Here is a 25164-nt window from a genome sequence, read left to right as displayed (position 1 = left end):
TTAGCAGATGGTAGGGTAAGAAAATTTCTCTTTTCCCCAATGCTATGCATCCTTGGCGTTAGTATATTTAAACCAATGGGTGGTATCGGGGAGCACAGAGGCTTGTCTTTCTTCAAAAATGCTGTTTTCAGGATTTTATGTTATGTAAAAGTTTTTGATGGGTTTACTAAAACCATGAGTTTCTGGATTTTATGTTTAATATTTCAGTTCTCAATGTAGCTTGCATCAAAGAAATGATATAGATGCTATTTATATGTATGTTTGTATTACCAAAGCTCGAATGTGCACAATGTTGTGATCTGTTTAGTCAAAGTGATTTGGTTGTCAGAAATTGATGGTTGATATGAGCACAAGATCAAGAATTCCTAGACAGGGGAATATTCCCTTTCCCAGGGACTGTGTGATTTTGGAGTTATTATGTAAAATTAGTCAGATGTGTGTAGGAGCTCCACATCAGGGGTGGGAGCTGCAGAATGGCTTGTCCCCCTGCAAAAAGCACTTGCTGTTGGCTTAGCCTGTTCCATGTTAATCCTTGGAGTATGTACACTATGTGTTGACGTTCCCTGTTTCTACATTTTTATGCTGATAGTCCAGACATTAACGTTGTGCTTGTTTGATCTATTATAATAGACATATCTATATCTATTTATATATCTCTCTAGCTATAGCTCTATCTATCTATATATTTATATATAATGTATATATATATATATATATATATATATATATATATATGTGTGTGTGTGAGAGAGTTTATATCTATATCTATATATATCCCTTAAATTAAGCCACTCTGCCCTTGCATGGTTCCACAATTACTTATCTAACCATCAGCAGGCTATAAAATAGCAACATAAACTCCCTTCTTTTCTTCCTGTCCCATTAGGCATCCCACAAGTATCCATTCTAGGTCCTCTTCTATTTTTAGTCTTCAACAAGCTTCACACTGCCATACGCAACGCCCCTACCATACAATACATTGACAACTTCACACTCATATGTGCAGCCCCCTCTCTTTCTAAACTCCAAACACTAATCCAAAAATCCTTTACAGAGGTAGACTCTTGCCTTTCTGATGCTCAGTCAGTCCTCAGTCCCAAGAAAACTAAACTTATGATTTTTTCGCACAACACACCATCAAACCTCCTATTCCCCTTCATGATAATTTCTTCTAATAACACAAACATTTAACCTGTTTCTCACACTAAGCTTCTTGGTGTTAACAATCGATAAAAAGATGAGATGTGACAAACACATTACCCTAACTATAAAAAGAGTTCATATTAAATTAGGCTCTCTACAACGTCAAACCCTTCTTCTCCAACTCTTCTTTATGCCTCACCAATTCTCACTAATCTGTACAAAACAGAACTGGCAAAACTAGATGCCTGCTACAACAGAACTGCCAGATTCACCACCAACTCTCCTCATAGATCCCATCACTGTACTGCCCTATGCCAACTAAACTGGCTTGAGCTCCCCAATTACCTCACATACACACAACTCACTATGGCCCACAGCATTCTTTACTTCCCAGACAGGTGTCCTGCACTCCACAATCTACTTCATTCCCAATCTAATAAAAGTCTACTTAGATCTTCTGACAAATTCCTCTTACAAGTCACAAATTCAATTTTCTGGAGATTCTCTTTACTCCAATTGCATTGCCAGAACATGGAACTCAAACCCCCAAAACATACTTACCACACCAAATCACCTACAGTTCAAATTTCGTCTCAAACCTCATCTATCTTATTCTTGGCTCTACTCCTGCCTTACACCTGGCTGATTCCTTCCGCCCTTACTGCCATCTTTATAGGCTTTTTTCCTGTATAGCTCACTGTTGATTTTTCACTCACTCAACCGGATGGGATTCCCAACTAATTTCCTCTTGTACAGTCTCTCTCTCTCTCCAGATCCCCTGTCTATTCCTTTGTGCCCCATCCTTCTTCTCTTTCTTTCTTTCTGAACTTCTCTGCAACATCCTACTCTAAGTTTACATCTCTCTTACTTATCCAGACCTATCTTTATCTACTTCCCCCTTCCTTCTCTTGTATAGTCAACTGTTCTGCCTACTCTTGAATAGCTCTATTTATCCCTTCTTATTCTTGTAATTTCCACTAGTGTGTGAGCTTTTGTATTGTACTGTATAATTTATGTATTTTTATCTTTATTCTCTTTGGGGATTTTCCCCCTGGACCTTCGCTGAAAAAGGGCTTGTGCCCAGTTGGATTTTCCCTGTCAACAAACATTAATTATATATATATATATATATATATATATATATATATATATATATATATATATATATATATATATATATATATATATATATATATATATATATATATATATATACAACCCTCAGACATTTTGGGCAGGTCTGAATAACCTACTTCATCCTGGACAAACTTCTACCCCCATCCCCACTGCTACTATTGATAAACCCCCCCTCCCGAGAATGTTTCAGATAATTTCAACCGATTCTTTATTGAGACAATTCAAGCTCTAGCTAGCCAATTACCTCCTAGCTCCCCTGGCCCTAAAAATAACACTCCTAGAAACCTACTGTTGTTCAGCTTCCAACCAGTGGCCATGTCGCTTATCCGTACCTTGATCAAAAAATGAAAACTCACCACACTCTCAGTTGATCAACTCCCCGTCGAGTATCTTCAAAAATCAGATGATGCTATTGTCTACCCAGTATCAATACTAATTAATCGAACTATAGTAGAAGCTAAAATTCCCACCATCTGGAAAATATCCTTCGTAATCCCACTACATAAGGGAGGCAGCTCTACTGAATTCTCCAATTATATACCAATAGCCATACTCTCTCCACTTGCAAATATTATGGAAAAATGTATACACAGACAAAGTCATGCACCACCTAATAGAATCACCTCATGGCAGATACCCAACATGGCTTCCATCCACACCACAGCACTACTTCAGCCCTTCTAGCTTTTACTAACACCATAAACCATAATCACAACAACAATCACATATCCTCCGCCCTCTTCTTGGATTTTTCCAAGGCATTCAACATGGTTGACCATCAACTTTTAATACACACCCTACAAACATTCTGCCTAGATACTAAAGCCCTATAATATAAATAGGACGTGCTGGAGGGATAGATTTATCACTCAGAGACTCCCTATGCTGTGGAATAAAATCCCGGTCCATGTGAGGCAGAGCACGCTGACTCTGTGCAAGAGAAATCTAGACCTGTGGATGGGAGATCGTAGGTTTACCCCGGGAATCATCTCTGTGTCACTGCTGGACAGAGGCACAACAAACTAATGGGCACAGTATTTTTTCATATAAGGGCGGTAGCCACAAAAATTTGGGCTAGGCTTATAAATGCCTTAGGGCAGATAGCCTAGTATAAACCTATGAACCTAATGGTTTACATCCTACCTGACTGGGAGACAGCAGGCTGTTCTTTGGCAGAACAAACTCTCTAACCTATTACCTAACACCCTTGGAGTACCACAAGGCTCTATACTAGGGCCCTTACTGTTTTCAGTCTTCATAAATGACCTGTATACTGGCATCCCAAAAGTCAGCTGTATCCAATATGTTGACGACTCCAGCCTTATCTGCTCAGCCACTTCTCCAACAGACTTGTGGTCTGCTACCCAGTCCACCTTTAACACTGTAGAAAACTGGCTATCTGAATGGCAGTTGATACTAAATCCCCAAAAAACGAAAATGTTATTTTCACCAACGCAAAGGTCTCCTGCTTTTACCATAAATGCAAATGATGGCACAATAATCAAAAATTTGACCTACATATAAACCAATCGATCAAAACCATCAACAAAAAAATAGGGTCACTCTACAGAATAAAAGCCTTCCTTATCCCTTCAGCCAAAATTGCCATAGCTCGCTCTCACCTTCTTTCAACACTTCTGTATGCATCCCCTCTACTCTCTAATCTGAACAAGACTTTACTTAAACTCTCAACCTGCTGCAACCTCATTGCCAGGTTTGTCACTGGGCTGCCTTTTAGGACACATCATTGCATCAATCTTAACCAGCTTGGGTGGCTTGAACTACCCAGTCTAATCCAGTATAACCAGCTGATCATAGCTTATAAAATCCTTTATAATCCGGATAATACTCCTGCACTTAAAAATCTTATCACCCCCTATAACAATCCTCAACTGCTTAGATCCTCTAACAGACTACTAATTCAGACTAGCAAAATTAAGAACACAGCTGGTGACTCTTTGCAAACTCTGTAGGCAGGTCCTGGAACACTCTTCCAGCTGACATTACTTTACTCTCCTCCCTAGGTCAATTTAAAACTAGACTCAAACAACATCTGGCACTAAACTGGCTACGTCATTGTATCAAGCCTGGCTATCTCTCTGCTAGAACATGTATAATCTATTAATCATCTTACTGTTTAAATTACCCCTGAGATTAACTCTAACCTGTGGAACACATTTATTTTTGTTTGCTTATGTACTCTTTGTCAAAATTATATCTGTAACATGTTTCATCGTTTCTGTGTACCTTGGAGCTTTTCTCCCTGGCCTCTGCTGAAAATGGACATGCATACAGTCAGACTATCCTCGTCAACAAATGTTAAAATAAATAAAATAAATAAATTATATATATATATATATATATATATATATATATATATATATATATATATATATGCTTGAACTGCACTTCATCGAATGTCATTTGATGGAAAGTACAGTTTCAAAAATGCACAATGTTGAATTAGAATACTATGAACCCATAATAACGAATGTAAAGTGTGATTCATTGTTATGGGTTCGACATTGTGACTGGAGATCACTGGTACAGGGAATTTACCCTTTTCCTCACTGTAGTCCGATGTCGGAGTTGGTATATATAATTTGCAGGGGGTGTGGGAGCACAATCTGTGAAATGAATTGGACTCTAGAATTATCTCTTTGATATCTACCTTTAGTTTAGTTATTAACTCATCTAGGGAGGAATTTTAAAGCCGTGTTGCATTTAACTTCAAAGGGAAGGAAGTAGCTAGCTAACTCCTGAATTTTGATAGGGTTAATGTCAGATCATCAGAAGGTGTGACAAATAATGTCTGTGGACCAAAAGAACCAGGGAATTCTAGGAAATGGCTTAAATACATGTGAATAATAGGTGAAATATAAGGCTGTGGCTATTTTAAAATAACTGTGAAATAATTACTTCATCTCTGAGACCTAAAGTAGTTTATGTACTATTCAGAAACCTTGATAAGGTTGATAATCTTGGTTTGAGTTTTGAACAGGTGCACTGTAGTGAGGTTAAGCAGTTAAGGACCCCAGCCCAAATAATATTAGGTTTTCCCAATTACAAACTCCAGTAACCAACCTATGAACAATGAAGGAGAAGAACAAAGGGGGAAAGTAGATGGACCCATCTGTTAACGGTCAGCAAGCTAGATATCCCTTGAAACCTGCACATTTAACAGTTCATCAGACCAGGCCTCTGAGGCATTTATATTAGCTGGTAAAGTTACTAAAATTGCAAAACTTCTTCTTTTACTTGAAGAGTGGGAGGAGGATATCACTACTTGAGGCATATTTTTAGTTAAATGACATCCATTTTTCATTTTCTTAATAGGCTTTATTTTTTATCTGTATTTTTAAACCCATTTACATTTAAGAGACAGATGCACAATGAATCATAAATACCATATGAAAGCATAGCTTACTATAAGTGAACTAAGCTCCATTTCACAAAAAAATAACTCTAAGACAACACCTTACAAATCCCGAAACATAGAGACTGACTGGCTGAAAGAGCAGACTTATATACATTAAGTTCAAGATGCCATTTCTCAGAATATTCCCTTTTTTCCAAGGCAGGGTGATCTCGGAGTTGGTATATATAAGTTTGGGGGTTGTGAGTGCCTTGTCCCCCACATAGGGGTGCAGGTGGACTCCCCCCCCATAAAAAGAAGTTTAAGGGGAAAAGTGATTTTGGCATTCACTCTTCTGCGTTTTCGATCTTTGTTTTTTCTGCTTGTCAGCACTCAGCATTTCAACGGCAACATTTCAATAGGAAGCCTTACAAAAACAGTTTGTTTTCATAACACTACAACTATACAAGAAAGTCTCAGACGTCCAGCAGAAGCATACAGACATACACTACAGTACATCTGTCCCCTTAGCTAAACCTTAGTCTACACATGTGCATTTGCATGTACACACACACACACACACACACACACACACACACACACACACACACACACACACACACACTACACCAAACTCCTATAGATGGTAACCATTTGAAATATTGGAACCTATTAGATGAAGTCTTGAAACATGGAGATTGAGTAGCTGAAAAATGGACTTTATACTAAGACCAAGATGCCATTGCTTGAAATATTCCCTTTTCTTCAGGGTATGCTGAACCTGGAGTTGCTGTATATAAGTTCAGTGGGTGTGGGCGGCTTGCCTCCCCCTTGAAAAAAAAAAGAAGCTTAGAGGAGAAGAGCGATCTTTGGGATTCAGTCTTTTCCTAGAATTTTGGTCTTTTTTTGTCTTGTCGGCACTAGGCATTTCAAGTGCCAGCATTTCAGTAGGGAGTCCCCATAAACTTACCTTTTGCAAACACAGTTCCTCTTTTTTCAATGACACACTCATACTCAAGCAAACATCCACTTATCAGTCCCACATGATACTCTGTCAACTGAATTGCAAGTCAACAGAGTATAGTGAATCCATATATGTGTGGATGTGTGTGTGTGTGTGTGTGTGTGTGTGTGTGTGTGTGTGTGTGTGTGTGTGCGTGCGTGTGTGTGTCTGTGTGCATCTTTACCATTCTAAATATAGAATGCTTATAATAAAAGTTTTTTGTGAGAGTGCAAAAAACAGTGAATGTACAAATAGCTGTATGCACATTTATGAGGATCTGATATAGCTGAATAAAAGTGTTATATAGTATACATAAGTAAGAGTATACAGGAAAATATGTCAGTATTCACAGGTTACAGGTAGAGCAAGGGTTAGGAAAAAGGACAGATTTAGTGTTGTGCATGTTTGATGTTGTGTGTGCTGTGTGTCCTTTTGTAATGTGTAGTGGTAGTGTTAGGAAAGTGTTTTTAGTCAAGTAATGTGCATATCTGGGGTTAGGAGATGGGGTAGACTTAGGGTTACACATATGACTAAGGTGGTGCAGGAGAGAGAAGCACATCTGATCAGCATTTCCCAGGTAGTCTCAGCATTCCCAGGTAGTCTCACATTCCCAAGATGTCTCAGCATTCCCAGGTAATGTCAGCATTCCCAGGTAGATTCCCAGGTAGTCTCATCATCAGCACAGAATACTTTGGGGTCCCTAAGTCTGTGTCCTCACTTGGTATAGCATGGAAAAGAAGATTCACTTGTGGTAATAGTGTTACAACAACAATGCAACCTAGATGTGACACCCGTGCAATGCCTCAACATGAGTGTTGGTGTATCTGTTACTGAAGGTTTGAGCTAGCTGAGAGATGGTTTTACACACACACACACACACACACACACACACACACACACACACACACACACACACACACACACACACACACACACACACACACACACACACACACACACACACACACACACACACACACACACACACACACACACACACACACACACACACACACCAAAGGAGTTAGTAGATATGTGTGTGTGTGTGTGTGTGTGTGTGTGTGTGTGTGTGTGTGTGTGTGTGAGAGAGTGTACATGTGTAATATATACTGATAAGATAACATTTTACAAATCACAGTGATTCATTTATATGGTAAAAGGAAGTGCAAATTATGAGCTGTGAACTAACAGCTATTTGATTCTTGCTGTTTCTAGTTTCTTGATTCAAGTTTGATCTCGCTGTGGCTTACTAATAGTTCCAGAAGATACCAAGTAATCACATTACAAGTCCCTGCAAGGGTGAGCAGATCTCAGCGGTGAAGTCTCACTGTTTATTTATAACTTAACATGACCAAGCAGTAAGGAAAGACTATTTCTGGTCAGTCCCTTACTCAGGCATATAAGGTTGTGGCAGATAAGTTATGCCCATTCATATCCATGGTAAAATGTCAATGTAAAATTAGCAGACATACAGAAGCGCACACACAATTTTATGAGATGTTGGACTCAGGATAGTTGCATGTGCAGGTGTTGGTTTACCGCCAGGTATGGCTGATCTTGCTGAGCTTCTTGATGGGCTTCCTAGGCTGTATGCTTTGTAAGAACCTATAATCCTATAAACAGATCCATACTGCAACTTCATTAAAGTTAAATAAAACTGCACAGTATTTTGTCCCTACCGGTAAAAACTGGGACCCATAATTTAAAGGAAAGAGTAATAGAATAGTCATTTTATTTCAAGCATGGAACTGTGCAGTTTTTGTCCATGGATGTGTGTGTGTTTATGTTAACCATACAAGAATGCATTGTGTGCACACGTGTGTGTGTGTGTGTGTGTGTGTGTGTGTGTGTGTGTGTGTGTGTGTGTGTGTGTGTGATACAAAGGAATCCATCTGTGTTTTTTAGGTAGTTTAGGAGGTAAGTAAGGTGTGGGCTTTGGGACATATTTTATGTTTTCTTTCCTTTTTCTAATTAAAGCTGAAGGAGCTATCCTACAGCCTGCCAGTACTAATAATGAAACAAGTTACGAAATCTGTCTGTACTTTACTGTTGATCTGTTTAGGACAGATTCCAAAAGACCTGAGGGAATGCTGTGGAGACATGGCACTGACAACTATTGAAGTATGCACACCGTCATTCATGAAGCTGAGAATGTGAAGGAAACCACAGGGCTTTAACACAGGGAATTCCCAAAAGATCACTAAATGTAGTAACACAACATGCTAGCCCTGCAGGGCAGAAGACAAAGAAAGAAAGGACTGTGGATAGTGTATAACTGAAGTTACAGAGGATTTATCAGCAGTAGTTATGTAAACAGTAAAAGGGAAGTAGGACAGAATATGTCATAGTGGTGAGATAGTGTAACTCCATGGAGAGATAGGATCAAATGGGTTTGTTCTTGTTCCTGTACCCACACACATCTTACACATTGTAATTACACAAGTCAAGGATGATGGCAACACAATTTGGTATGTGGAAGGGCTGGGTTTAATTAGATTCTCTAATGAGTGTGTAACTGCACAATGAACACCAATGTTTCCCACATATCTATTTCACTGTGTATGTTTGTTTTACACACACACACACACACACACACACACACACACACAGAGAGAGAGAGAGAGAGAGAGAGAGAGATACACTGAGAAATATGCAGTATTGACCAGATATAACTGTAGTATACAAAGGCATGTTTAAGATGACGAATATCACAAAATAAGATGCATTTATTTTTGAGCAGTGGAGTATGTACTGCCAATAGTTACTAGACATATTTAACAATGTCCACTAGACAGTGCTGTACTCTACCACAGAGTGCTGCATCCCTTACAAACAATCTTTGGGTTCAGCACAACTTAACGTGTGCTTTGAGTTGCTGGCATCCATGAGGGTTTCCTTCAAGCTATGTCTGACCGTACAGCTGCGAACTGACAGTTTATACTTGTTTGGGATTTTGGGAGGTAAGGCCACAGATTCCTTAGGAACTGGGAGTAGGATGTAGTCCCTTCAATATTAGTATATTCCAAACAGGGAAACATGTCGACCTTTTCTTGGAATTGTCTGTGTATGAGAAACTATCCAACAACCTTGGGGCGGCACCTTTCCCTAAACAAAAATTGTTTTGAAATACCTCCCCATAATTCTTTGTGCACCAAAACTGGTATGTTTTAATGGGTCTATATTATAATCAAATACAATATTGTCGACACGAGAATAGCGAACATGCACTACATCGATCGTTTAAACGGAAAAATCTTAGTAAGGGGAGATTTCCGTTTACTTCAATGTAGTGCATTCTCGGAGTTGGTATATTTAAGTAGGGAGGTTTGCCCCCCTGCCTACACACTATTTTTTTTTTTTTAATTTAGTAATTTTTTTGTTTCGATGGTTTAAGACTTCGATCACTAAAGTTCGATCTTTAATGATTCGAAGTTTTAAACCTTTGAGATTATAATATAGACCCATTTTAAGTGGTTATGTTAGATTTGTTGTATGTTCTAATTTTTGAAGTTAATTGCTTTTTCTTGAATGAATGGAAGTAGAAATATACGTCTGCTGACCGTGTAGTTCCACCGAATCCTTCAGTGGCATTATCTTTTGAGAGCTACTAGGTCCTACGAAAACTTTAAGTGGCTACCTTAGGGCCACATGGCATGCAGGAGGGATATGCTTAGTATCAAACCAATAACTCAGAATTTACCATGCAAAAACGCCTTCTTTTTTTTTTCTTCTAATTTTTAATCCAATTAGACCGAGGAGATACATGTACCTTATCAGGAGAAACATGGCAGGAGTGTCTAGTCATCTGCCTTTATCAAACTCATGTAACATGTAAGTAGAGACCACGGAAACTGAAAATGGGATGACATGTTAAAGCTAGTTGGCAGCTACTAACTATAACCACCGTTTTATACTATGAGAATGTAGGCTAACTGCACTGTTATACAGTCTTCAACTGTTCAGCAAATTACAGTGGAAATGGAGTATTAAGCCTGGGAGATGGACACGCTAAATCGTGAAGCAGCCCTTCATCTTTATGATTTCCTGGCAACAACACTGGCTTCCTAAATTTTTATTTGCGTGCACTACAGTGTGCTATAAATCTCCTTTCATTGGAGAATGCCACATAATATATTACATTATTATTACAATGAGTTTAAAACAAAATACATTTTTCTTAAATAATATAAGTGTTATGATTTTTAAGCTAACACCTGTAAAGTATTATGTGCTTTGTACAAGTATATTTGTTATTTCACTAAGATATTGTTCCTAAAAGTATGTCTTTTCTTTATTCTGTTCTTCAGAAATGGCACTGTTTGTGTGAAAAACCCTCACCTGGATTCTTTGGATGAAGATGTCCTTTACCATTTTGGTTTGGGGACTAAAACTCACAATCTCCCACAAATGTTTGGTGATGTAAAGGTAAGCGATTAATTTTTGAAGCATTGTACTTCAGCAAGTTTTATGAGAACAAGAACGTGAAGCATAGTGTGTTATTAGAAGGGAACGTCTGAGTGTAAAAGCAAAGACATCACATTTTTCTCACCACAGCATCACAACCAGAAATAGTGCCATATAGGAATTGTGAGACCATAATGCAAGTCTCAAAACCCTGAAAAATTAACTGCAGTTCTGCAGATGGAATGGTAAAGTGTGAAACTGAATATTACACATTAAAAGCATTTTTTACAGGGGAGATGTTGCACTATACCCACCAATGTGTGGGCTGCACCCTCACACCACTCTTCTAGTATATATATATATATATATATTTATGGGTGTACTTCATAATGTCGAAATCCCACAATACGGAAGACCACATCATTGAGATGAAATCAACCAAAACTCATTTCAGTGAAAGACCAGATCGACAAATGTTTTCCCAAGGTAAGTAATAATTTATACCAAAAGTCATGTAAACGAAACCGCACCATCCCCAATCCACCTTGGGGGCTACACCCCCCCACCCCTCCAACTAAATATACCAACTCCAAGATCGCACTACAGTTGGGAAAAGGGCAAAGTTCACCTTGATGACCAACAGGTTACTTTCCCTGGGAATAGATTCAGCGATCCGGTCCTTCACTGAAATAAGTTTTCATTGATTTTGTCTCAATTATGTGGTCTTCAGTATTGTGGGATTTTGATATTTTCAGGTAGACCCATATACATCTATCTATATTTTAGATATATATATATATATATATATATATATATATATGTGTCACATTCCAGTAACGTAATACAGAGGACCAAAACACTGACGACCACAATGTGAAAAAAAGACTGAATATCCTTGCCAGTGTAAAACCAGCAACAAGTGCTAATGTGGGTCCTGCAGGAACCAAGTCCAGAAGTTCAGTATTGTGGTCTTCTATATTATGTTGCCAGGATTGTGCATTTATGGACTGTGGGCTTCAACCTTGTGAGAAGGGGGGAATTCTCCAATATATAGTAATTTAAGACTTTGTATCTATTTCTTCTTAATCATACTTTGAAGCAAAAATAGCTACCCAGGTAAAAGATAACCATAAAGCCTTCTTTAATTATGTTAAAAATGCCAGAAACAATGTCCAGCACTGTACAAATCTAGTAGTAATGACAGAATCAGCACTACAATGCAAAATACTCAAAAGCAAAACAAAACAATGCCGCAGGGACTGCCTTAGCAGGAAAAATAGAATGTATTGACTTAGGTAAGCACTTTCATTCTTTTATACTAAGAACTTTATCAGAATGAAAGAAGTACATACATGATATTAATAATTAACTAATTAAAATTGTTGTTGTTGCTCCTTCGGCTTTTCCTGGTTAAGGGTTGCCACAGCAGAACTCCGGTCCGCTAATGATTGTTAACTAATTAAAATTAATAGATGAAAATGTTAATATGTTGAAACACCATGTCAACTAAAAATCTTTTACAATAACAATATGTTCATATATTACTATATTAAATTCATATGATTAAAAACATGGAATTAATTTAAAAATAATGGACTAATTTACATCCTTGCTGATCTCAAGTTCAAAACATTATTAATGGACATGTACTCATTCAAACCTGTGTCCTTAGTTGCATTCCGCAAAAGTTGCCAATACAGCTGTCTGGACTCCAGCTTATTTTTCCAGTCTCTACCCTTTTCTTGTTTTACACTTTTTTCCAAAGCAAACAACAGAAACTTCTTAAAATTGATACATTTTCTTGAATGTTGGCATAATGCATCAGTCATGTCAGCCTTTTTAATGGCATATAGATGCTGATAAATTTATGTTCTTAAACCACATTCTGTTTTACCCCAGTAAAACCAAGAGCATGTCAAACAGCTCACTGAATATATCACCCCAGTGACTCCACAGTTGTACTTTTTCTAGCAAGAAACACCCTTGGGGTGTGAATAAACAGTTGCATTAGCACTGTCCAGTAAATATCGACATTGAGAACACTTTTCACATTTTACCATCCTTTGGAATGATATTGTATTTTTTTGATAATAACTGAGCCCATTTACAAAATACCCTTTAGGTTCTATCTTTGTTAATACACAACACTTGGTACAAATCCCATTTTTTCTGTTAAATCCCTAGAACCGATTGAAGCCATCCAATATTTTTCTGACAGTCTTTTTTACTTCACTTATATCAGTTCCAGTACGTAAGACAATAGCTTTAGAATAATCTGTCTTGTGACCCACATTACTCTTAAAAGAAGTAATTGATTCTGGAAACCTTAATGAGCGCTTAAAGTTGGTACCACTCCTCTGTTTAGTTTTCGTTATTATCTTGTTCAGTAACTGATTAGGATCATCCTTTCTTTAAAATTTCCCACAACTTGTTACATTCAGCTATAAACTGAGCATTATCAGAAATTATCTTGGAAAGCTTAGTGAACTGACCCTTCACTAGGGCCCTTCTTTTGCAACATGCAGTACAGACAACCATTAGAAAAATTGTGTGTGTGTGTGTGTGTGTGTGTGTGTGTGTGTGTGTGTGTGTGCAGATAGATATATAGACAGATAAAAACATATATGTAATATCTAAACAATCCTCACTTTTTAATGGCTGTTTCTTCATTTCTTGATTTATATAAAATTTGAATGTAAAATAAAAGTGCAATGTAGGTTTAAATGGAGGGAGACCAGAGAAGCTGTGAAATGACTAATATTTTAATTCTACAAAGTGAATTATTTAGTAAGCATTGAAAAAGCCTGTTCTAGTCAAAACCACAGTCTGCTTGGTATTTTCTCCATAATAAAGGAGTGCTGAATACACATATTTCATGAGCAGGAAGTTGTTTGTATATTTTATATTTCATCTGTTTTTGTGCACTTAATTTCTTCTTGCAACTTTTAGGAGTTGTTTTATGTGTACGGATAAATAGCATCTATATTATGATCTTGAAAGACAAGTTCACCGAACACGTCTTTATCAACCTTCTGAAATGCCGAACGGCTGCTTCAGCAAATTTTTCCCAGAGAAAAAAATCGCTCAGCCATCATCGGGGATTTGCCCTTTTCCCCACTGTAGTGCAATCTTGGAGTTGGTATATTTAGTTAGGGGAATGAGGGGGTGTGGGGGCAAAGCCCCCTACTATGTAAGGTTTGAAAGTTTGGTTTGTTTGTGTACGGCCAAACAATTTTTTCCCCTGAGAAAAAAATTTGCTGAAGTGGCCATTCAGCATTTGAAAAGGTTGATATTTACATGTCGATTAAGACTTGTTTGGTGAACTCATCTTTCGACATCGTAATGTAGACCCTATATATATATATATATATATATATATATATATATATATATATATATATATATATATAGATAGATAGCTCCACTTTATAATCTCGAAGTAATAAAATCTCGAATTTCAGTATGTCGAGACCATAAAGTCAAACGCTTAAAATCCTGAAACCCCAAAAACCGCGAAACACAAAATTGCGAACATAAACACACCATACACCACGCAACACATACACCATCCTACCCACACTACAAGAAATAAACAAACAAAACACACACAAACACAAAAACACAAATCATCAAACCTACACTACATATAAGCAGGGGGGGCAAATCCCCCTGCAGCCACACACCCACTCTACTTATATATACTAACTCTGAGATCGCACCAAACAGAAAAAGACAGCAAACTCACCACTATACACACACAAAGGGACCCAATGAAGAAAGTGTAGTTTCCAGTTTAAAAACACAGTTTTAATCCACAAAAAGGAAGCACAAGTGCTTCTGTAGGTACAAATTCCACTTCTTCAGATGCTAACAACTGTTCAAACAAGAATGGTTTAAATACATATACAGAAACACATGACGTAATTAAGTAGTGACATCACCTTAAAGCTGCACTCATGTTAAAATGTTCAAGACAAGGATATTATACATCTACCTGCTTATATTTGACTAAACATTTAAATACAGTACTTAATTGGGTCCTTTTTTGTTTTTATCTTATTATTGGATTCTGCTTTGTTCTTGGACCTGACTGCTCACAGAGATTAAAATTGTATTTTTAAACTGGAAACTACAGCCTCTTCATTGGGTCCTTTTGGTTTTTATCTTACTACTGGATTCTGCTTTGTTCTTGGACCTGACTGCTCACAGAGTGTGGTGATAGTTTTGTTTTTTGTTACTATACACACACACACTTATTAATTATTAATAAATGAAATACAAAAGCATTGAAACACAGCTGATCAATGCTTGCTTGTATTTTCTTCTCTTTGAGCTCGAATCATGTCTGAGAAGGGCCAATAGACCAGTCCACTTACTTGGTGAACAAATAGTAAATCAATACATTTCAAAAGCAATTTATTGAAAAGCTAAAACACTGAAAACACAAAAGACTGCAAAGGGAAAACAAGCATATTCCTTTTGTGATATGAGAAATAAAAACATTACTACTGCTTTCAGCTCAAGATCAAGCTTGAATAAATAGCAGTAGTGTTACAGAAAGGGTTCTTGTAATGTAAGGTGCAGGGCTGGTATTAAGGGTAAGGTTAAGGTTAGTTCACATTAGTCAGGTGATACACAGAGGTAACGCCATCCTTACTAATGTATGCTTTCCCTGTCCATTCCATTGTCCATAACCTCAGCCCTACATCTTACCTTAAAAAAACCTTTTTGTAACACTACTACTCAAAACACCCTACATACATAATCAAAAATGCACAAAAAGAAATATCCCCTTCCCTAGCCTTTACTCTAACCTTAACCACAACACTTGTACACACACTTCCACCTCTAATGCCAAAACTTCCATTATACCTGAAACATTTGGTGTTAACATCCCAAATACACGCTCACCTTCCATTCTCACACACCACAAGTAACATCATACACTTAGTAATTTATTTACCATTTGTTAATCGGGTTAGTCTGGCTGGGCCAGGAGCCCATTTTGAGCAGAGAACCGAGGAGAAAAGCTCCAGGTTATATACAATTAGCAATACAGTGAAAAATAAAGCAAGACATGCAGCAAATGACAGATTTGTCGTTATACAAAGTAATCAAATAGTACATCAAATAATTTTTGCAGCATGCAAAAAGAGATTCCAGGAAATAGATCATACATCAGAAGTTTGTAATTATATAATATAGTAACAGCTACAGAACATACACACTTGTTTAGGTATTTCATTAGTAGAAGTGAATGATTTAGCAGGCCAGCTTAAGAAATTCCATCACTGAAAAGCTGAAAGTTAGGGTAGAGGACAGGAGGTGTAGGAGAGATACGAGAACAGGCGATAAAATTACGGGGGACAGTAAAAAGGTTATGTTAATAGGATGAGGAGATGGTAGACAGACTAAAGGAGAGGGAATTAAGTCGAGGGGATGGAAGGGGAAGAGAAAGAAATGAGGGAGAAGGTGGAGGTGGAGGCATTTGGGGGGGGGGGTCATTACCGGAACAGATCCAGGAGTTTAGCAGGAATTCCTTTAATGCTATTTTGAAACTTCTTGGGTTACTAAGAGAGTGTGTATGGAGAGGGAGATTATTCCAGGCAGAGGAGACTGGGTGACTATGTAGTACTTTGCCAATGGATTTGTTGGGTTTTGAGGTATGTAGCAAGAGTTGGTCAGAGCTGCATAGGCAACAATTAGGAATATAGGGGGAGATAAGCAGAGATGGGCAGGCCAGGGGTTGGTGTATGAGTGAGTGGGCCAGGTGGAGCTGTGGGAGGAGGAGTTGATGCTGAAGTTCCAGCCAGTGTAGTTTTTTAAGGAAAGACAGTGGTGAGACTTAAAGGGGAAATTACTGGTGAATCTGTCTATTTTATTATAAGTGAGTTCAAGTTTGTTGAAAAGATTCTTTTGGATGTGGATAAAGATAGGTGAGGTGTATAGTAAGGTGGGGAGAAGTTAAGTTTGTGCTAAGGACAATTTAGAGTCAGGAGTCAAGAATCTTTTGTTCCTATACAGAATGCCAAATTTTTGGTGTGTCTTTTTAACACAGTTGTTGATGTGGATGATGTATTTGGGTTCATCATCTATGTACACCCAAGGAGTTTTGTGTGGGATTTACTTTGATAGAAGTGTTGTTGAGCGACAGGAGACAGAGAATGTGTATTTGAGGTGTTGTACATGTTTAGGTAGGAAAAGAAGGAGGCTAGTTTTGCTAGGGTTAAGGAGCAGTTGATTGGAAGAGAGCCATTTTTCAACTGAGTACAGGGATTTTTGAGTAATGGTTAGTAGGTGAGGTAAATTAGCAGCTGTGCAGATGATAGTAGAGTCATCAGCATATTGTATAAGAGTGGAGTGGGGGGACAGGACTGAGAAAGGTAGTCGGTGAAGATATTAAATAGGAGGGGCCCCAGGAGAGAGCCTTGGGGAATCCTGGTGTGAACAGAGAGGAAAAGCTTATGAAGCTAAATCTATCCCCTTAGCTACCCCTCTAACCCTAACCAGCAAACACTTGCCTACACCCACTCCTAACCTTATCTGATGACAATTTCAGTATATCCAAAGCTTCTGGCACTATAATTCAAAACAAACTCCCCTTTTCTTCTTTCCAATACTGCTTAAATGTATTGTATATGGCTATAAAACATATAGGTTCATAGGTAGGTACTAGGCTATTGGCCCTAGGGCCTATATAAGCCTTGCCAAACGGTACCCTAGCTTTTGCCACCCAAGAAAATTATTTTCCTGTGCCCCTGTCAAGCAGAGCCATAGAAGTGATCCCTGGGGTGAATTTCCTATCTCCCATCCAATCATCAAGATTTTTCTTGAAGAGTGCTAATGAAGAGCTTTGTTTGATATAGATAGGTAGTTTGTTCCAGACAATGGGAAGTCTCTGAGATAGGACTCTATCCCTCCAGCATGTTCTGTTTATTGTGGTGACAAGGTTTAGGTCCATTGGGATTTCTTTGCGTGGAGCATGTCCAACAGCTCTGGGTTTGACATAGCTTTGTATATTAGGCAGAGATCGCTTCTGAGTAGGCGATATGCGAAAAAGTAAAGCTGGAGTTTTTTGAGACAGTCTGCGTAGGGCATCTGTTTGAGGCCAGCAATCCTCTTTGTGGGGTATTTCTGTGGCCTTTATAGTTGTTGTAGATGTCTTGTGAGGTACATACCAAAAGGGGCATTGTACTCTATAATGGGTCTAATGAGTGATGAGTAGAGGGGAACAATTACCTCTTTTTTCCTGGATGAGAAACCTTTTGTGATGAGGTGTGCCACGTAGAAGGATTTCCTGGCTACTGTGGTGATGTGATTATCAAAGGAGAGACTACTGTCCACCTGTGTCCCAAGGTCTCTTATAACACTTTCGGTGTTAAGTAGACTACCGCCTATGTGGTAGTTCATGGGTAGAGAGTTTTTAACAAAAGGCATGACAATGCACTTTTTGGCATTGAGCTTGAGGCCATGGCTTTGACACCAGGCATCTGTCTCAGTGAGGCCCTTTTGTAGGATGTCCACATCGTTAGGAGATTTGATTATGGTTCCTAGTTTGCAGTCATCTGCGAACTTTGTAAGCCAAAGACCTTCTGTGTTAGCCTGTACTTCAGAGAAGTAGATACCAAACAGGAGGGGACCTAGGACTGAACCCTGAGGTACGCCACTTGTCACTGGACTGAAGTTGGATTTAGAGTCTGCTTACTTTCACAGTGTGGGTTCGGTCAGTGAGCCAGTTGGCAACCCATCTTGTGACATAGGGATTTATACCTGGTTTAGTGAGTTTGTCTATAATTCCAGAGTGGTGGATGGTGTCGAAATGGGTTGTTTTACTTGATTTTTCTATAAAAGCAAACAAAGATGCATTTCTTTATAAATATTTGCCTGCAAATTTGTATGACATGAGCCTTTCCATTTTACTACTAACCCACATACTCCAAAAGTACTCACAAACTCTAAACGTAATCATTTACACCCAAGTAACCTCGCCGTGCTTCCTCCCCTTAGTTTAATTGCTTAGACATTGGTACACCTACTCTTTATGGCATGCTTCTAAATGGCAAACTGCTGACTCATTTAGGCTGATTGTTCATTGGTGAAATATTGACGACTAATGGTTAGGCAGTAGAATGGTTGGTTAGGCAGAATTTGAACCAAGCTAGATGACAGTCAGTGCCAAAGTTCAGAAGTTCATCAACGGATTGCTTTGGTGACTTGGTGCTGTGGTTTATCGTGGTGGTAGAAGAAGCAAAAGGTATGGTGGACCAAGATGAAGAATGCCCTAAGTATTATTTATTGCAAGAAGTGTAAATGCATAACAGTATTAAATCTACCTGGATTATTATCAGTCATAAAATATATGATGTCACAAAGTTCTTAGAAGAGTCTAGACCTACTTTTCTATCTCTGCAACCACAATCCCTTGCAAAACAAAAAATAAAAGACAGCCTTGCAATACTGCAATGATTTTAATATTTTAACAGCCAGAAAACAAGAAACTACAGCGGCATCTAACACATTGAAAGAAGTCACTGTCCTACCTCTACTTTCCTATCTCTGCAAACTCAATCCCTTGCAAAAGAAAAAGCAAACACAGCCCTGCAATACAGTGACAGTTGCAATATTTAATAGTCAGAGAATGTGAAACTACAGCGGCATCTAACACTTTGAAAGAAGTGACTGTCCTAGAACTACTTTTCTATCTCTGCAAAGTCGATCCCTCGCAAAAGAAAAAGCAAAGACAGCCCTTCAATACTGTGACAGTTTTAATATTTTAATAATCACAGAATGTGAAACTACAGTGGCATCTAACGGGTTCCTAACAGTTCGTCGAAACTTCAGCAGTTCAAACACCATATGTTCGAACTGTGAAGTTCGAAAACTGATTATCGCGAAGCTGCAAAACACCAAATTCTTTCCCAGGGAAAGAATTTGGTGGGCTGTTTCTGTGGCTTCACGATTTTCAGCACTGTGGTGGAAAGTTACGGATCGGGTTCAGGTAAGTGTGCGATTGTGTGGACGTTAGGGTTAGGGCGTGGGGTAGGTGAGTTAGGGTTAGGGTGCGGGTGAGGTGGGTGTGCAATAGTGACAGACTTTAGGGTTAGGGCGGGATAGGTAAGTTAGGTTTAGGGCGCGGGTCAGGTGAGTGTGCGATAGTGACGGACCTTAGGGTTAGGGTTTGGGTTAAGGTAAGTGGATAGACAGTAGTGTATGTATAGTTTAGTGTAGGTTTAAATGTAGGATTTTAAGTGTATGTGTGAGGATTGCTGTTTTTTGGTGTGCTTGTGTTGTGTGTGTGTTTCTTGGAACAGCGATTTTTTCCCTGAGAAAAAAATCACTGTTCTAAGCCTTTGATGGTTTTGCACTTCAAGGTTAGAAGTTTGAACATATGGTGTTTGAACTTCTGTCCTTTTGACGAAGTGATATAGACCCACATCTAACACTTTGAAACATGTGACTGTAGTTCATTATTCTACTATTTACACTAAAGGGCATTTAAGATCAGTTTATACTTAATTTCTGCTAGAGTCCTACCCCTGGGTTGGCAGCAAGGAACATGTGTTCCCCTCCATGTAAAGCCCAACCACTGTAAGGGAATATAGCCCTGCCCACAAAGTGAATTACTGATATTCCTATAACCAAGTATACATATCTATACCCTCAAACTGATTTACTGTTATTCCCTGTAACTAAAAACACTAAAAACCCGGCTGTAGCAATTACAACACAACTTAACATTATGACCCCATTTAAAAGTGCCCAAAAACTAACAGTGCAACTCTAAAATAATTCTGTAAAGCAACCTTACTTATAGTTTCTATAGTGTGCATGACACTGTCTCTAGCTCTGCCACTCCGCTCTGCTACCTTACCCCCAACTCCCACCCCTCCCCACTATCCCTACATTTATACTCAACCACAGACACACCCACTCTAATTTACAACCAATCCCTGCATTCCAGACCCTCCCTTTCTAAACTACAACCAGTCCCACTACTCTGTATCCACCCCTTCTAAATCACACCCAATCCCTCTCTAGAATCCCACCTTACTTATGTAACTCAAAAACTCAGTCAGCGCCCACTACTGCACAACAAATAAACACCCTCTTCTAGTTACACATACCCGTCTTTAACCACCTCTACACTATCTCTAAAATATAAATAATAAAAAATGATTCTCCAATTTGCACCCTTAATTACATTAATTCTTACAGCCTTCATTTCTACATCCTACCAACACTTGCATATCATGGTATGTACCTCACACGACATCTACAACAACTGGAAGGGCCGCACAAATACCTCACAAAGAGGATTACTGGCCTCAAACAGATGCCCTATGCAGACCGTCTCAAAAAACTCCAGCTTTACTCCATCGCATATTGCCTACTCAGAGGTGATCTCTAACTAACATACAAAGCTATGTCAAACCCAGAGCTGTTGGACATGCTCCACTTAAAGAAATCCCAATCCCTCCGAGCTACACGCTCTAGGGACCTAAACATTGCCACCACAATAAACAGAATATGCTGGAGGGATAGATTCCTGTCCCAGAGACATCCCATACTCTGGAACAAACTACCTATCTATAGCAAACAAAGCTCCTCTTTAGCACTCTTCAAGAAAAATCTTGATGATTGGATGGGAACTAAGAAATTCACCCCGGGGATCACTTCTGTGGCTCTGCTCAACAGGGGGAAAGGAAAATAATTTTCTTGGGTGGCGAAAGCTAGGTTATCTTTTTGGCTAGGCTTATATAGGCCCTAGGGCCAATAGCCTAGTACTTACCTATGAATCTATGGAGGATAGCATCTTGGTTCTGTTAGGGATAGCATGATCCATACACTCGTGTAAGTGCTTATAAAGTGTATTTGTGTAGGATTCAGCAGTCATACCTCTATTGTCCGTCTGCATGGGTGTCGTGAAGTTTGCCACTTCTATCTTAAGAAGTGTGAAGTTGGCTTTGGTGAAATTTTTTACGGTGGTTCCCTAATGGGGGGGTGGGGGCAGGATGTGGATGACTAGGGTAATTAGCTTGTGGTTAGATATGACCAATGAGGAATTGACCTCTGGTGTGGAACACTGGTCGCCCATGTTGGTAATGACCAGGTCTGGGATATTGCTGCCCCTGGTGGGGGTGTGGATAAGTTGATCCAAGGCATTGGAATTTATGAATTCCAGAAAACATTGAGAAGAAGAGTTAGTACATGAGTAGTTTTCCCAGTTAATGGTGGGGTAGTTGAAATCACCCATTATTAGGGTGTTGGGTTGTACCCTAATATTTTCCAGTGTATCAAGAAATGAGTGGGAATCCTGGATCATGGGTGGGGATCTGTAGCAAGTTACAATTTGGATTGCAGTCTTGCCCAGAGTTAGCTGCACTTGGATAATCTCGGATGCATTATGCTGAGTAACTAGCCTGGAGGTTTGGATTTCCTTAATGAATATGGACACACCTCCGCCTTTAGTGTTTTGGTCCAGGTTAGGTGACCGAAAACTGTGGTATGAATTATAGCCTGATAATGCAGGGGTGCTCTCTGGAGCCCTGAACCAGGTTTCTGTCACTGCACAGGTGTCGATGTTCTCCATTTTAAGCAGTGCCTCTAGTGAATGCATTTTGAGGTTTAGACTTCTAGCATTGAGTAGCATTACCCTCAGATTTTGCTTGCTTGTACTTGTTAAGGTGGTGAATTTGTCATTTGAACCTTGCCTAAAAAAGGCACTATAGGGGTGGAAAGAGCCTTAGCCAGTATTCGGAATCCCAATGGCGACAGGTAGAGGCCATCTCTGGCAAAGCATCGTGGTCTGTTGATCATGTCATCCCAGGCAGACAGATACTGGATCCCCTTAGAATGACACCAGAAGCTTAGCCAATTGTTGAAGTCAATCATTTTGTCCTTGCACTGTGGTATCATTCTGGGTGATGGCAGGATGCTACTCAGGGCTAGGGTCATACCTGCCTGGGCTACAAGATCGGAGTGCTCCTCCATGTCCCTTTTCACGTAGTCCAGGGAGGTATGTCTCAGGTCATTCACACCAGCATTGACAATGACAGAGTCATATTTGTACTTGTTGTGGAGTGACCTGAGTGCATGCGTTATGTGGCGGATCATGGCACCCGACAGGCAGCTGACAGTAACTTTCTCCTTGTTTAGCCTGGTGAGTGGAACATCAGTGTGCCTGACTATAGAGTCACCTATGACTAGAGTGTTGGGTACATTGTTATGCCTTATGGGCTGTGGTTGAGTGGCACACTGAGTTTGTGGGCTATGTGTCATTTGGGTTGTGTTGGGGGGGGTGGAAGTTACTTGCATTTCTGCTTTGGATGTCTCTGTTGCTTGAGCAGATTTTTATTGAGAGCCTAAGCAAATGTAGGTGTGTGTTTCATGTTTCTATGTGTTTGTTTTGGTGGTGTAGGTTTTGAGGGACTATGTGATGAGTGTGGTGTGGTGCAAGTGTTTACCTTCTCCTCTTGACTGTCTAGTCCAGTCTTGGCTGAAGAGAGCTTTGCTTCTAGTTTGGTTATATGAGTGCATCTCTCACAGGTTGTAGTGTTGGGTGGTAGGAGGAGAGGGTTATCTGTGTACATGAGGCAATTGCTACATTGCCCCCAGATGTCTGCATCCTAACAGAAACCTGGGTAAAACCCCACATTCAAGATAACAAAATCCTACTCCATGGTTATAATATCCAGAAACATGACAGAGCCCATAAATGTGGTAGTAGTATAGCAATAATTTACAAAAATAATCTTAAACTAGAACAACTACATAACAGTCCCCCAAACCCTCTAAACTCTGAAATACTTGTCTCTTACCTACAAATAAATCCCAAGAAACACATAATTATTATAGCCATATATATTCCCCCAGGCAACAACCCACCAATTATTGAAGACTTTCTTTACTGATGCACAACACGTTTACTCAGGAAACCATCACATTGGGGGATTTTTGCACAGATTGGTCCACTTACTCCTTAGAAAATCCCACTAACTTTATCAACCTCCACAGTGTCAGTCAAATAATACAAACTCCTACCAGATGCAACAAACACAGCAAAAAGAAATCCATCCTAGACTAGATCCTAACAAATAAAACCTGCCTCTATGATCATTCAGGTTGTCTCCTAGACAGCCTAAGTGACCACCTATCCCCCTACCTACTAAGACACTGTGCAAGTCTCCCCAAAAATATGCTTTATATACAAATTCACAACAAAAGAAACTTCTCCCATGAAACCTTCAAAACTCTCCTGATCCCCATTAAAACCCCCCCCCTAGACTCATCTGTTCAATACTTCAATGAAAAATTCCTCGCCATCCTAAACAAACTTGCCCCCCTCAGAAAGATGCATATAAAATCTAAGCCCTTACCATGGCTCACCAATGAAACAAATTCCTCAAAGAGAGAGGCAGAGCATGGTACAGCTATCAGAGGACTAAAAACCAAACTTCCCTTCACACCTACCAGCAAATGTGGAACCAAGCCAAAAAGCAAATTAAACTGGAAAAAAATATTATGCACTAATAGAACAAAGGCACCAAAATAACCACCAGAATTTCTGGGGAGCCATCAATCAATTGCTAAAACCAAGCCAATCTACAACCCCATCCCCAAACACAACAGATTCCACTGAAAGCATAGCCACACAGTTCAACACACTTCATCAACTCTATATACACCAGGCGACACCCCACTAATTCCATGATTGATTTCAAGAATTAGCTAAGTTTTTAGTATCATTCTAAGGGGATCCAGTATCTGTCTGCCTGGGATAACATGACTGACAGACCTCAATGCTTTGCTAGAGATGGCCTGCATCTGTCACCACTGGGTTTCTGGATACTGGCCAAGGCTCTTGCCACCCCTATAGTGCCTTTTTAGGCAGTGTTCCAAAGACCAAATTACTACCATAACAGCTACAAACAAATGCAATCTGAGGGTCATGCTGCTCAATGCTAGAAGTCTAAATCTCAAAATGCACTCACTGGAAGCACTCCTTAAAATGGAGAACATCGACATTTGTGCTGTAACAGAGACCTGGGTCAAGGCAGCAGAAAGCACCCCTGCACTACCAGGCTATAACTCATTCCACACCTTTTGGCCCCAGAACCTGGAC

At 39.3% G+C, this 25164-nt stretch overlaps 1 protein-coding gene across 3 annotated transcripts in view; it reads left to right on the top strand.

Moving 5' to 3' along the window:
- UPP2 (uridine phosphorylase 2) overlaps positions 1–25164 on the top strand; it is a 344136-nt gene that overhangs the window by 107992 nt on the left and 210980 nt on the right. For all 3 annotated transcript variants that reach the window (XM_044074766.1, XM_044074764.1, XM_044074765.1), the window contains exon 3: positions 10946–11063. In XM_044074766.1, coding sequence (XP_043930701.1) covers positions 10946–11063 — 118 coding nt within the window. The remainder of the gene's footprint in view (positions 1–10945; positions 11064–25164) is intronic.

The sequence above is a fragment of the Protopterus annectens genome, chromosome 6.part0 (genome assembly GCF_019279795.1).
Source record: "Protopterus annectens isolate FY-2018-M chromosome 6.part0, PAN1.0, whole genome shotgun sequence".
NCBI classification, from domain to species: Eukaryota; Metazoa; Chordata; order Ceratodontiformes; family Protopteridae; genus Protopterus; species Protopterus annectens.
This window is presented reverse-complemented; position numbering and strand designations above follow the sequence as displayed.